Here is a 15,876-nt window from a genome sequence, read left to right as displayed (position 1 = left end):
AATTTTCCATTATGATTTATACGAAATGCAATATTATGTATCGTAATTTTTGTTAGTTCTGTGTAGTGTTATATTGTTCGAGATTTATTTCCAGGAACTGAATCAATGGGAAAGAAAGAGTTCAATTTTCGAAATTATGTTCACTTTTATATTAATTTAACGTCATTCTTATTATTCTCATAAATATTAATCAATAAAAAGCTTGGATATGTTGCTGCAGGACTTTCCTGGCATTCTCTATTTGTTTTCATCCCTAGCAATTTCTATCCATACCTTTATAAACCTTCAGATTGATTCGGGGTTTATTAATGGGTTGGGGCCATATTTTCCGAATTAACGGTCCGACTTTTCTGAAAAATTTCAGAAATTTTCAACAAAAAAAAAAAAAAAAAAAAAGCTTCGAAGTGGGTGAACAAAATCGTGCCTCCCCCTACACACACGCCAACATCCATACATAAAGAAAAAATCCCCCAACTTTTGTTGCATTTGTGGACGATCTGAGTTCAAAAATGTATTGGAGGGGGTCATTTTTTGATCATTTGTCATACTTTTCCTCTGTTATACAACAGCCAAGGAAGTAAAAAAATGACGTCAAATTTATATAGCATTCTTACTAAATCTGTTCATTATATTGACTCCGATTCGTTAACTGATCGATCCATTGTTGTGCAAAGAATCGATTCGTACGATAAAAACTAGAGGAGATCCAATCGATTTCGACATACATCGATTTATAGCGACGGGTATGAACATACATGTATGACGTGTACATACAAGAGCAACTTACAAGTTCCAACTCGATGCTCGTGCTCTTTGTAATTTCGAAAGAAAATTACATACTTTGAGAAATCAACAAACTTCTATTTGTAAGTTAAGCCATACTGATAAAAGTGCACTTGAAGCGTCTTATCTCGTAGCATTAAGAGTAGCTAAGATGGCCGAACCCCATACAATCGCCGAAAATCTCGTATTGCCTGCTGCAATTAATACGGTCAGTGTTTTAATAGGTGTGAAAGAAGCAAAAAATTCCGCTTTCTAACGACACAATATGGTGGCGAATCGATGACACGGCTGTCGATGTTCGCGATCAGATAATTCGGCAAGTGAATTCGAGTGAATTTTTTAGTATTCGATTGAAATTGAAATTGCCAGATGGGTTGCCCGGGTATTGAAATTGCCAGATGAATTAATAATAATTTTCCAAGATAAACAAACGCCATTCTCATTGTTTTTAGAGAATAATGAGTGTATGTTGTCGTTGGCCTACTTAGCTGACGTATTTCCGCATTTAAACGACTCGAATGTGAATTTACAAGGACGTGATAAAAACATTTTATCGACGACAGACATTAAGAAGCTTGATATCTGGATTATTCGCCTTCAAAGCAAAAATTTGGATATGTTCCCACTCACTTCGAATTATATTGAGAAAAATTTGAATGAACAAGACACTATTATTCACTACCGTTTGGATTGCGTGAAGATGCATTTGCGTGAGCTAAAAACTCGGTTGACGGAGTATTTCCCGGAAGATAAAAATGATTTCTCCGAGAGATGGGTACCGAATCCGTCTAGTGAAAATGCTGTTGCCACTGCTAAGTTACCAGTAGAGGTCATCGAAGATAACGCGCTGGTCTTTATTACCAGCGCGTTATCTTATGGGCAAAAAGAGAAATTGCCTGGGGCCTTCCCAACGGGTGGCCCCAACTAATGTTTTATAAGAGAATATTTTCCCCAAAAAATTCTCTCGGAGAAAAATGTCTGAAGCCATCTTACGTGGGTGCCTCCTAATTCAAATTTGCTTGGATCTGGTGAAGCTATAATACGCCATTTGTAACGTTAGAAGTGTTCAAAAAAATAAATTATGAAATATTTTAATTCTCTTCGTAACCCAAGAATACGATATTCCAGGGGGGGAAAAACACCAGAAGTTTCCTAATTTTATATTCAAGTCATTTTCAGAGAATTCTTTATTTAAATTTCTAATTCAATTGTAAATGTACGGTTATTCTTTGGCGAAAATAATTAAAGATTTGGAATATCTTTGCAGATTTAACTTCTTTTTATTCTGGAGGATGAATAATTTATTATATTTAAAAAATGAAGGAAATGAAATTAAAAGAAATATATTTTCTTAAAAATGCCGATTTAATTTCACTTTTTCTCCTATCAAATTCGTACGGTAAATAAATATTTGGTTAATGTTACCCTAGGTAGCCAAGATGGCGGCTCGTCTTTAATTCCAGCAAGGAAACAGTGGGGCGCACGTTCTAACCTAACCTATTCTAATAAATTACCTTAATTAATTAATTATTAGCAACCAAATTATTAGAATAGGTTAGGTTAGAACGTGCGCCCCACTGTTTCCTTACTGGAATTAAAGACGAGCCGCCATCTTGGCTACCTAAGGTAACATTAACCTAATTTGTTTGGGGCCTCGCATTTAGTCTGCTTACGCGATAGCCGTCTATTTATTTATTTTTTATTCTATTTCCTCCTACAAAACTATTGAATTTAAATCCCATCCCAATGGTGATTTCACGTATTAAAATTACGAGTTAATGGTGTAATGGCTAACGCGATTACCCGATGAAAGTTGGATCAATGCAATTAACTTAATTAGCTAATACACGAGGTTAACCGATTTTCTTTTGTGATTGCTGATGTTTTCTTATACGACGCAATGTTAAACATCTACATTGCTTCCAGGCTATTTATTAGGTCTCTTTAATTAGTATTTTATCGGTAATTATAAATTAGGGACGACGTTTAAAAAGTCGAGAATCGTACGGCCGTCAGCCCGGATCGTGAAATTTAAGCGATCGATCTTGATCGATCGCGTCGTAGGGTAACACGGCCGTACAAAAAAAGTGATCGATCTCATCAATAACAATACTGGATCCGCAGAGAGGCAAACGAGACACTTGCTTCCCCTGAGATCGAGCGAAATATTCCACAAATTATAATCGTAAAAGTGATCGATCATGAATGTAATCTACTTTTGAAAAATTTCATCCAAAAATTAAATAATTAGCACTGCTGAAATCATATAATATACAAATGTTTTGTTTTGTATCAAACTGCAACTAGGCAAATCGATTTTAAATATATTTTTACGCGTCAAGTTTTATAAAATAATGCCATTCTGGACAAGCAACTAACGGATTTATCCTAGAGGTATTGACTTAACACGTCCTCCTACTGTCTCTATAAATTTGGACTTAATTAAGTAGCGATCGACACGATACCTAATTAATAAATTCTTTGGTCGGGGGGATTATTACTAGATAATTCCGGTGTAGAGTCGATTATTCGCGAGTTAATTTGGCGTATGTGCCTTAGACTCGCCTCCTCGTAACTGGCAACGTTAACGTTTTCGTGTATTAGAATGATATAGTAGTGACTACTCGCCCTTACGCCCTCGTTAATAAATGCTAACCCATAGGATAGGCGGTTCGATGCTTTGTGCTCTCGTCGACGTCGTTAGGAGAGACGGATTTACATTTCCTCTCGTCGGTCACTAGATTAAGTTAGTTTCCTGCTGACTATGCACGAACTATTAACTAGCTCTTCATATAATACAATATGTAATCACTTAATACTCACTAGATTTACTAAATGATATAAATATTGTTTAGTAAATCTACACTTTTGTGGTGTATGTCGTCATTTCGAGTCGCGTTTTCTGTGACTGATAAATTATAAGAATCAGAATTGATACTAAAATTTTATTGACAAATCTTTACGAGGTTACCAGTGGCGGATTGTCACTTGGGCCTCCGAAAGTTATCGGCTTCAAAACATATATTCTGCAAAGATACCAACTTCAACTAGACATTAAGAGATTTACTCCTCAGGAAACAATTGGCTGATCGGTATTTTTTTATTAAATAATAAACTGGCTTCGTAGCATTATTTGGTTCTGTGTTTAGAACAAGGACTCCTGAAAAGTAGATTGTGTTTGGGGCCCCTCTGAGTTCTTGATTTTCCACTGGGTGTTACTACAAAATAACTTTATATACAGGATACAGACACAAAACTTTGGAAGAAGAAACAATTATCATAACCACATCAAAGAATTGATTCAAATAATTCAACTGTTTATGACAAAATATACAACAAATCCCTTGCTTTTATCACTGATATTATGATTTATCAGAAGACTTATTTTTGTTCAATATTACAAGCTTATTCCATTGACTGTATTACAGACAAGCCCTGTAAAATATTGTCACCCGATGAACTAGACTAGCATCAAGGTGGAACATAAGAGAAGTTTTTCATTTTGGTTTTCATTCCGAGGGACAGTTGCACAGCTTTGTTTAATTTTCTTCATCGTAATGCTTGTATCAACTGGTGTATTACAGGTGTTTTTGTGTAGTATTACTATATTTAGTTATAACTCCAAAAATGTGACCGAAATTTACGTACAAAGCTTATGAGAAATATGTGACTTGCTTTACAACAGATCTCTATAAAAGAGCGGATCTACTATAATATAATACTACTAGCGGGTAGGCCCGGCGTTGCTCAGGCAAAAGTAACGATAGCGAAGATTAAGATTATTACATTATAGTAACAAAAAAAAGAGTAATTTCATCAATGAACTAAGTTTTTCTAAAGAAAGGTCGAATTTGAAAATCGAATGTTCTAATATTGTTCGATTTTCACGACGTATTCTGATTGTATCGTTCGATTTTCATAGAATGTTCTAAAGAAGAAAGGTCGAGATAGACCGAACTAATCTATTTAAATTTGAAAATCGAATGTGTTTTAACATATTACTCTTTTTCTTTTTTCTTTTTTTTCCAGAGCACATAAATCTTGCACGTCGCTTTCTCTTGTTCTCCATTGTTACTTAACACTTTGGTACTTAAATTTGGTACCCTAACTGTGTACCAAATTTCATCTTTCAATTCCTAACCGTTTTAGCGAAAATTAAGATTATTACATTACAGTCAACCTTACTCGTTTTCACAGAATGCAAGAATTGGGTACCCCCTGTTTCCAGACTAATTACAGAATTTTTAGATGGGTCTAAAAATATGTTCGATTTCCCGCAAAAATGAAAAAAACTGCATCTGCCTCTTGCACGTCACTTTCTCTTAACATTTCCATTGTTACATAACACTTTCATTGTTACTTAACACTTCCATTGTTACTTGACACTTCCATTGTTGATGGAGGTGTTAAGCCTCCATCAACAATGTTCCTCTCCATCAACAATGTTCCTCTCCTGTTTCTCTCGCCTGTGGGGAGGAATTTCGAAAAATCCCTTCTTAGCGTGCATTCTCGTGATGTACCCTAACTGTGTACCAAATTTCAACTTTCAACTCCTAACCGTTTGGGCTCTGCGCTGATTATTATTATTATTATCAACTTGTCTTGATTATAAATATAGATTATATATCTACTTGTTCAAATACATTTTCAATAGACTAGGAAAGAGAGCATGTGCCTAAATTTTGGTTTTGTATGTACAGATACTATAAAAAATAAATAATTTCTGTACACCTCTGTATAATGTACAAATTCTACACATGTACAGATTTTTTTTAATAAGAACTGTAAGCGATGGTTACCGATAACAGTAGTGTACAGAAATGTTATTAAATAATGTCAATCATAAATAAAAAGTTTTTGTTTTTTATAGTTGACAATCAAATTTTTATTTCAATTTTTCATCAAAGTTTATTTCTTTCATAAAAAAAGAAAGCGACTACACCAAGAAGAGCAATTGCTTTCCAATGTTTATTTGTGTTTTTTCTTTTTTTTTTTTATCTCAATTTCTACAAAATCCAGCATTATAACTCCTGTCTTGATGGAAAACTGATAAATCCAAGTTATAAACCTTGGAGACTTGAGCAAAGTGATAAAATAACAGCTTTGTTGTAATCAATTTTCATTACTTGAATAAAGAATTATCAATTTTAAATTCATTGAGTGAAACCACAAGAGATTCCTACTCTATTCATGTTAAATTAAATTGTTCAAAAACCTTATTTAATTTCCATTATACAGAAATTGGAAACAAAATCATCATACCATTTATTTTCTGACTCCATTTAGAAGAAGGATTATTTCAATAAATATAAAAATGTTCCTGTTGGGATGTACGGAATGATCATTACAATTAATCATGATTTAACATATTTAATACATTAAATTCTTGTTCCGTCATTTTCAGTGCGGATATTTATTGATGCCGACGATACCGAAGATGGTTTAATTCCAGACAAGGCAGAGGCATGCTTGTTTCTATCTTAAATCACTTATTCCCTGTTATAGATTTACGATGTAAACCTAGGATTGCTTTGTTGTACTTATTATTTATTGAGATTTGTGTGTTGTAATTTATTTTACAGCATCAGAAACAAGATTTTTATCTTCGTCTAAAGTCCTCAAATCAGGATAGAGTTGATTTTTGATGTTAAAGATGCTGTTGATGAGTTTTTTTCATTAGAAACTTTGACATATTTTATTCTCGGTCTCTAACTTTAAGGGAAATTTTTTTTACAAAGGAAGAATAGGAATATTCCTCTCCATAAAAGCAAATATCTTTTAAAGCTAGAGACTAGAGTTTCTGATGAGCAAAAACTCACCAATAGCATCTTTCTCCTTCATAATTTCTATATATATGTTTTCATTAAACTTTCTGCAACTTTCCAACAGAGGAGAGTGTTCTAGTTTTGTGACCGTTAAATAATTAACAAAATATGAATGGATACCTTAATAAAGAAGAGGTTGTCTTTGTTAACTTATATAACTCTAACCATGTAATATTTTTTCTTCCTCGTATGCAAAAAGGAAAACTATTTTCCTACATCTAATCTTCCTAAGTCAAAGTCGTATGCCATTATTTTAATCTGCTTGACACTTTCGAGAACAGATAATGTAATAATATGTACAATGCTTAAATATTTTACCAAATGTTATGAGTAGAAAACTAAGTTATGTAATAACTTGTGACAATTAAACAATGCCAGTCAGTTTATATTTTAGTCTTTCCCAAAACTCTTGGCATTTATTCCTTATTAACACTCCCATTTCAAACAAAAGTATTCGTGTAAAGTTTCTTAACTTTGAAACAAAAAAGTTATAAACTTTTAAGAGATTTTTTGTAAACAATACAAAATTTTGTACTGAATTTGATCATTCTACTTCATAACTTTAATTAACTTTATTTAATTATGAAATATGTTTGTTTTAAACTAAATGTAATTAATATTTCATACCACATTTGTAAAATAATAATTAAAATAATAGCGAGGTCGAGGCCGAAGTTTTAAATGCAAAAACGTGTACGTCGGACGTTCGGTGCCGCTTTCTCATAAGCCTAGAAGTTCGACAGTGGCGTTCGGAAAGTCGGTGGAATCGTGCTCGACATTCCAAACGCCATTGTCAAACTTCTAGGCTTACGGGAAAGCGGCGCCGAACGTCCGACGTACACATTTTTGCGTTTAAAACTTTGGTCTCAACCTCGCTAATTGTAATAATGTACCGGTAAATAACCTCTAATAATATGATATCAAATAACTTTAAAATATGTTAAAATTAAATGTACATTTGTCTATTTCAGAAATGGAAATCCACTACTCTTCTTTTGTTCCAGAAATGTTCGCCTCCAATAACCATCATCAGTAGTTTCACTCACACTCATAATGTAGATCTTGTGCATGGTGGTAAGTAGAAAATTTAGAAAAAAGTATCTGCATTATTTAATTAATTAGATTCTATATATTTTACTATAAGCTCATTTATACGTATTAAAATAGATAATAGATGGCAAAAGCATGGGTTGCCACTCCAAGGGATCCAGTTTTGTATCCAGGTCAATTGTTACCGGGGGAATTTTCACTATACACTAATCTGGATACATTGAATCCCATGTAATCTCGAATCCTGTTTTTACCGTGATGTCATTTATAAGACACTCGCAGACATTATGGACATTATTACTAGAAGAACGTCACATTCTTCATATATAATCATCTAAAATAGGTTAAGAAGTTTGCATTATGTAACAGAGAAACCATTTGAATTTTATTAGTTAAAATGATTAAGTAATTGACCATATACCAATAAGAAAATGGATGAATGGATTCATCATTCATCCTTTTTCTCATGTGGGAGGCTACAACTTATAGCTTAAATTAAACCTCATACAGCTTATATGCTATTAAAAAGTTTTCTAGTCGCTTTATATGGAAATTTAGATCCAGTAGAAACTATTTAACAAATAGACTGTATTACGCCAATAGATGTCACTAGACCCATAGGATCTATTGATCCAGTAGACATTCTTTGGGTTTAATTTCCGTGTGAAACCAATAATTTCTTGTTAAACCATGACATCATATATCTAAATCATTATTATTTTTAATAAGGAAAAATTGATTATAATAAAGAAATTGGTAATGTTGTTGAAGTTTAATCATTTAAGACTCTTGTACCCAAGATGATTTGTTAAGAATATACCCTAGCTTACTGAACAATAAAAACAGTAATCATGTTCTCGTTCTCAATTGTAGATGTTTCGACGCTCCCATTTTAAAAGTTTATGTTTATATAATTAAAACTTTGTTTTACTACGTAAACAATTTTATTTTGTTTTCACAAATTCGTAGATCAATTTACAAGAATAATTAATCTAAGTCGTGCAAGAGATAGTGCGGAATCATCATTTTTCTGCTATTGTTACAAGTTAAGAGTTAGGATTAAATGTTCCGAAATAAATTAATATTCATTATATAATATTAAGTCGGATGTCATTAATTTAAACCTTAATAAATAATGATTCCGAGTCAAAGGACCGAAATCCTTTTTAGGTCATTCGGTTTCTGAATCTAAATATCTAATGATGATGCGTCAAGTTTCAAAAATATTAATGATTTATTCGAAAGCGACTGCAATATTAAACTGGCAAATTTGTCGTAAATTTTCAAACTGTTAATAATAATTTGAGTTATGTGAATACTATCCTCAAAATTTAGTAGGAGTTACATATTTATTTACTTGTATACTTTTTTATATTTCATTAATGAGTGAGTGATGGGCAATAAGCTTATGCTCCAGATTTAATTCCAGAGAGTGTAGTTCCTAAATATTTCCAGATCTAGTCTTTTTTTTTTTATAAATTATTATTACTTTCCTAACAAAATTAAGCCTTTGAAGCCATAGGCACAATTTTGTCATAAAACCCCTTTATGTAAAAGTCTTCTTTTATATTAAAAAGGCAATAAAATCCTTAAATAATAAAAAGTTTTTTAAAGTTCTTTAAACATTCACCAAATTTTTAGAGGCATAATATATTGCTATGTAATTTTTGAGGTCCTCGAGATGACAAGGCCCTAGGCGTGTATGCCTAGTGCACGTCTGTCGCTGGAACTTTATGTAAAATTTTGGAAACAATCAACAAAAATATTTTAAATGATAGACAAAAAGATTTCGTTGCCAGAAATGGTATTTATGCAGTTTTTATAATATAAGGAACGGGATTAATGGCTACAACAATAGATTGCACTACTATTAACTGGTAGTAAAAATTCATAAACACCAAAACAGTTTTGTTGAATTACTTTATTTATGGAAAAAGGAAAAATAGTTTAATTGTTCTGCGGCAGTCAACAACACCGTGCTCGACCACCATCCACAACCGGCGTGACATCGGGGTTGAGGCTAACCTCTTTTCGGTTTGACATGCGTTGTTTCGGACGTCCGTCTCGTGTGCTCCGACCTTTGTCTCCACACTCGACGTTGTTATAACCTAATGTTATAGAGTTATCTGTAAAAAAACTTGTCATAACCGTGATGTATACTTGTATACATCACGGTTATGACAAGTTGATGTATACGTGATGTATGCCTTTAGACTTTTTCTTCAATCCTAGAATATATAACTCGATGCCACGACAATCCTGTTCGTGGATGAGATTGGATTGCCCGATCTAGCCGACTTTGACTATCGAGAGGAATCCTTAACGGTCTCCTCGGTTCATTAAGAATATTATTGAAATGACAAATTGGTAAGCAGCATCATTAGCGATATTAACAATGATGTCATTGGCATGCAACAATTGACCATACATCCGTATGCTCTTAGCAGGAATTTTCAGTCTATTCTAGTTCTTTTCTGTTTTACCGTTTTGCTTTCTTGATCACTTTACTAGAGTTGCAATGAAGAAAATTTTTATTACATTCTAATATACTGTAAAGCTCCATTATTGAGTAGATTAAGTTATATATATATATGCTGTATGTCTATTTGAGTGAATATGACAAAATGAAAAAAAACATCATTTCTGTCATTGGAAATGTCTTTGTTTTATACAATGAAGTGTCATCAAAGATAGTTGATTTTTATTTTTTGGTTACAGTAGCAATTAGTATTTCTGCTTAGATTCAAGAATTTTTCCTGATTAAGTTAGTTTAATTCCTATCTTTATTGGATACTTTGGAAAATAAATTTGTCAGATCATTTGGTCTTCTGGATGTTCAAATGTTTGTTCTGTTCCATTCTCTCGATTTCGGTTTTGTTCCAACTTATTTATAATTGAGAGGAAACCATTTCTTTTAAAAATTAAAAAACAAAAACAAAATATTTGTTTCTTTTCATATTTATTGTATATTTTCAAATTTCAATGTTGACATTTATGTATTTATTTATTTGTTTTACACTAATACGGAAGTTTTGCAAATACGAGAATTGAAACAATTTTTTGAAGATTTATAATATAGATTCAATGGTTTATATGGAATAAGTTATATGAAATAAAATGAGATTTTTATTAAGATTGAAATAGAATTTGAAAGAAGTTTAATGGACAACATTAAAGTTAAGAAATCTGAGATTTATATGTAAATTGGAATTCTCTAACTCCCTCTTACCATCTGATTCAGTCTTGGTAAACAGTCGTTAAGTGAGCCATAGTAAATCAAACCTTAATAATGTGTCTCATATTAAAATTTTGTTATAGTAAATTACATTATATTTTTTATTTTATTTATTTGATAGTACAAGGAAAGCCCTGTATGTACGGGCAATAAGTGAACAAACAAAAAAAAATATTACAATCATACATAATAGTATAAGAATACAATTACAGTATCTTCTACCCGAGACACGTGACAATCAATCTATAAACATAAAGAGGTATACAATTATTCGCGTCACATCCCTACTAAATTCAATAAATGTTCCCCCAAAAAGCAAAATGACAAATAACAAATAAACACACAAAACAAGAAAGTGGCAGCGATTGGTCGACGCATATAAAACTAAAAGTAATAATAAAACAAAGTAAATTAAACAAATACCTGAAAAATAGTAAAGTGTTAATTAATAACCGCCCAAAAGCGCCGACCATAAACGCTGCCAACTAGCCAACACCCAGATGTCCTCTTAAATACTGTAATCACACCACCTGTTGGACAAACTTCTGAAAAAGGAAAGAGTAAAAAATAGCTTATTCCAATCAAATCAGTCCTGTTGATCGTTTATCTTAGTAATAAACCTATAAATACAATAATATTTGTTATGGTCTTGCAACAGTTGCCTATATGATTGAATTGACAAGTAATCTTCTCCAAAGCACTTTTGTCTATCTGCAGTTAAAACTTTACATTCAGCTACCACATGGTAAGCATCCAAATTGACACAAGAATCACAGAACTCACAATACTCGATATACGGAGAACTCATTCGTCTAAATGTATTACAACAAACATGTAGCACTGCTTGTATCATAGAAAATGGTCTTTCCATATTTAAATAAGTCAGCGACCCCCAATCATTAAAAACCTCCAGATACCACCTATTATATTTATAGTTGGCCGCTAAATTACATTATTTTAATATAGTTATATTATTGACATATACTATTGGTAAACTGAAAACTTTTTTGGTTAATTTTAAAAAGGAAACAGTGGGGACGCACATTCTAACCTAACCTAACCTATTCTAATAATTATGGTAATTTATTAGAATAGGTTAGGTTAGGTTAGGTTAGAACGTGCGTCCCCACTGTTTCCTTTCTTCTATTTGCTGGAATCAGAGACAGGCCGCCATTTTGGAACCATAGGCAACATTAATCCTTTTTTTATATAATTAAAATTACCGTACAGGAAATAATTTTTTTGCTAATATACAAGTAGATCCTTTTATGGCTGTGTTCACCAAGAACTGAAATTTGCATATATAAACATCTGAAAGCTTAATTACCCCCTTGCCCCCTTGCTATACCACTGGATATAAATGACCATTGAAAGAAAGTCATTTATACAGATCTCGAATCTATTTCTCATACACACTTGGGGTGTCATAACACACTTGAGAGTGTCAATGATGCCAGATATAGTGGAACAGACCTCTAGTTTTTGAATACAGCCGTCCATCTGGTGATATCTCAGGCCCGACATTTGTCTCTTTTTTTGTGTCTGCCTAAACATATAATTATAATACAGTATCTGAAAAAAATTATTTTTAAGAAATTAATGAAAAAGTTACAGTCAAGTTTGAGTGTTGCAAACTTTTCCAAAAATTAAAAAGTCCTCGAAATTTCAGTCTCCAAATTAAATAATATGTATAAAGATGAGACAGGTAATACTGTCTTGGATCAAACTATAAGAAACATACCAATGAAATTGGTTTTAGGACAAGATCCCATGCCAATAAATCTGCTTAAAAACCTATGTATGAGAAGTAGATTCGAGATCTGTATAAATGACTTTCTTTCAATGGTCATTTATATCCAGTGGCATAGCGAGGGGGCAAGGGGGTGTATCGTGTCCTGAGCATCACTCGCAGAGGGGCACCCAGATGGTCCTCTGCGTTACTTTGGGCAAATAACCTCGGTTTTGGCAAACGAGGTTATTTGCGTTTGCCAAAACCTATAAAGAGGGCAAGGAAGTAAGACCCATAGTTGAAAGATGCAGAGGACCAACTTTTTTTCTTGAAAAGAGATTACACAAGTTTCTCACCTCTCAACTCGAAAATAACATATATGTGGCACAGGATCCCAGGGATGTGGTTAATGAGTTACAGAATCTAATTTTAATGGAGGATGAGGTTGGAACAGTAATGGACTACGAGAGCTTATACCCCTCTATAAAAATTGAGTCATGCAAAGTAGCACTTTTAGATTTCATGCATAGCAAGAGCCCAGATTTGGCAAATTACAGTAGTGATTTGATAGAGCTAGCTAACCTTGTCTGCTATGAATCTTTTTTCGCCTTTAATGGCCGTCAATACAAACAAAAAAAGAGGAGTCCCAATGGGAAGTCCTATGTCAGGATTGTTGTGTGAACTTGTATTGAGAAGGTTGGAAAAAAGTGTTCTTTGTGGCTTCATGAATGACATTGTATATTTTAAAAGGTACGTGGACGATGTCCTGGTAATATGGAAGAATGACCAAAAGGTCGAGGAATTTATTAATAAGATCAACAACAACGATGACGGCCTCAAGCTAAAGATTGAACAGACGTGTTCCTCGCGGATACATTTTTTAGACATTGACATTGAATTCAAAGAAGGACATTTTGTCACCAAGGTGTACGTAAAACCGACGCATAGCCCTCTGTACATTCCGTCACGTTCTAACGATCCTTATCAATACAAAATGGCTGCTTTCCGTGCCCTCATTCACAGGGCTTTTCTCTATTGCAGTAGTGTGGTTGATAGACAAAAAGAAATCCACAGAATATCACATATCGCTAGAACTCTAGGGTACAGGGCGGATATGGTAACGGCACTAATCAAAAACTACAAGATTAACAAAACAAAAGCTCAGAGAGGGGATTTCGGCAAATTCACAAAGTTCACGTATGACAGAAAGAAAGAAGCTATCATGAAGGAAATCTCAGCCCGCAAAAATTCAAAATTAATTTTCAAGAGGGCTCCCAACCTGTACAAGTTATTAAGAAACGACAAAGACAACATCGATAAAGAAAGAATGGCTGGAGTTTACAAAATTCCTTATGAAAACCAAGAACTAGGCATGTATAAAAACTACATTGGGGTCACTAATAGAAACCTAGGGATTAGATTAAGGGAACACAAGTACAACATCAGCAAAAGATCTAACGCCACAGTTCTATCTCAGATGGCGCAGGTTGAAGGCTCGATAGTCAAATGGGGCAAAGCAGGCATTATTAAACCTGTACATTCACCGACTTTAGCGTTTAGTGCCGAGAAAATTGAAATATTTAAGAGCAGATTGCATAATACCTGCATTAATGCCAGGGATGCTGAAGGGTTGCCCTCAGCCTGGAAGTATTTAATTAAAAGATTTGAGAGCTCTTAATTTAATGCCTTGATTTTGTTATCATTGCATATCTTGCATTTATTAGAATTTCATATATTTCATGTAATTTATTATTATGTAATGGCTTAATATTTATTTATTTAACCTATACATATTTTTATATTTCTTTGTTATTTATTATTATTTTCATCCGTTATTTCATCTGTATTTATATTTTTATATTTCTTTGTTATTTATTATTATTTTTTATTATATTTATATTTTATCCGTTATTTTATTTGTATTTAAATTTTTGTTCCATTTTGTTTGCATTCGAATATGTTTAGCCTGATGATGGCCAACAGGTTTGGCTGAAAACGTTTGCAAAGTTATTAGTAAATTTTTCTCAGCAACACAAGGTGTTTTGTTTTTTTCTATATTATGTGAATTCTGTATTGTAAGAGTCACTTAGATTTTTACAAATACGTGATCCGGGCACTTGTGCAGTTTAGGGGGTACGGCTGTTCGAAGGGTTTTTTTTTCCATAAAATTAATCGATTCTAGACTAATTTCACTCGAACATTTCCAAAACACAAATAATTTTTTGGGAATAATCCATATAAACTATGCTATAAACAAAAAATTGTAGGAATACTTACCGAGTGCACACCATTCGAAGACGCCATTGCTTAAGCTTGTTCTCGTCGCGGAGCGGCTCATCGTGAACGGTGGACGTGTGTTTCCCAATAAGTTATTCTTACTGTGAAAAATTTGCCAAAATTTGGAGACGTCATTAATAGAAATATAATTTTTATGGCCATTGAATAATAAATGTTTTTTAGTAGATTCGCTGCTCATTTAAACTCGACAGCTTTTACCGCGTTATACAAGCCTCTTTTAGCGTGCTATACGAACACGATCGCAGTTTTACTGCCATGTTGTACGAATCCGTCATATATGAACCCATATTATAGGGGGGTCTACTGTACTTTAAAGTGTCCCTAATACATACTTTTAATATAATTAGTAAAAAAAGATTATAATTTAAATAAAAGTTTAAGTTATAAAACTCAGAATGATGTCGTATATATCCAACAGATTTATCGTAGATGTCTATGTTATAATTAATTATTTAATGATTTCATCAAGTTCAAGAAAGACAAATAAAATTAAAATATCTGTTTTATTGGTCATAAGTCACAAATGCAACATTTGTTAACAAAATATATGTACAGTATTTTTGAGATACCGTACATTTCGTGAAAATTATAAACTTTATTCTTGCAGAAAATATGGCTTCACTGTGTTAAAAATGTAATTTGATATTACATGAACTGTAGTAGTAATGCTCAATAGCATCCGACAGTTTTTAAAAGGCTGTAAGGAATAAATAAAACTGATAAGCATGATAATAGCGAAATGTTAATGAAAGGTGCAGAAATTTCTCAAGCCGGTATTTGAAGCGTATTGAAACGAAATGAACCTCATTAGATATGTAAATGATTTTTATGAAATAGGATCTCGATAATACTTTCACAGAATAATGTCGTAATTATCTCCGAATTTTTTAATAACATGTAAATTAATCTTTAGAATTAGTTTAAATTAATCCAGGCTTATTATTAATGAAAATAAA

The 15,876-nt window shown here is 32.7% G+C and overlaps 1 protein-coding gene across 1 annotated transcript in view; it reads left to right on the top strand.

Moving 5' to 3' along the window:
- Nucleotides 1-15,876, top strand: part of MCU (mitochondrial calcium uniporter) — a 125,340-nt gene that overhangs the window by 63,110 nt on the left and 46,354 nt on the right. Inside the window, exon 2 of the mRNA XM_067266138.1 lies at nt 7,580-7,682. Within this exon, the coding sequence (XP_067122239.1) occupies nt 7,580-7,682 (103 nt within the window). The remainder of the gene's footprint in view (nt 1-7,579; nt 7,683-15,876) is intronic.

The sequence above is a fragment of the Centruroides vittatus genome, unplaced genomic scaffold (genome assembly GCF_030686945.1).
Source record: "Centruroides vittatus isolate TY-2023 unplaced genomic scaffold, ASM3068694v2 contig_2682, whole genome shotgun sequence".
Classification (NCBI taxonomy): Eukaryota; Metazoa; Arthropoda; class Arachnida; order Scorpiones; family Buthidae; genus Centruroides; species Centruroides vittatus.
This window is presented reverse-complemented; position numbering and strand designations above follow the sequence as displayed.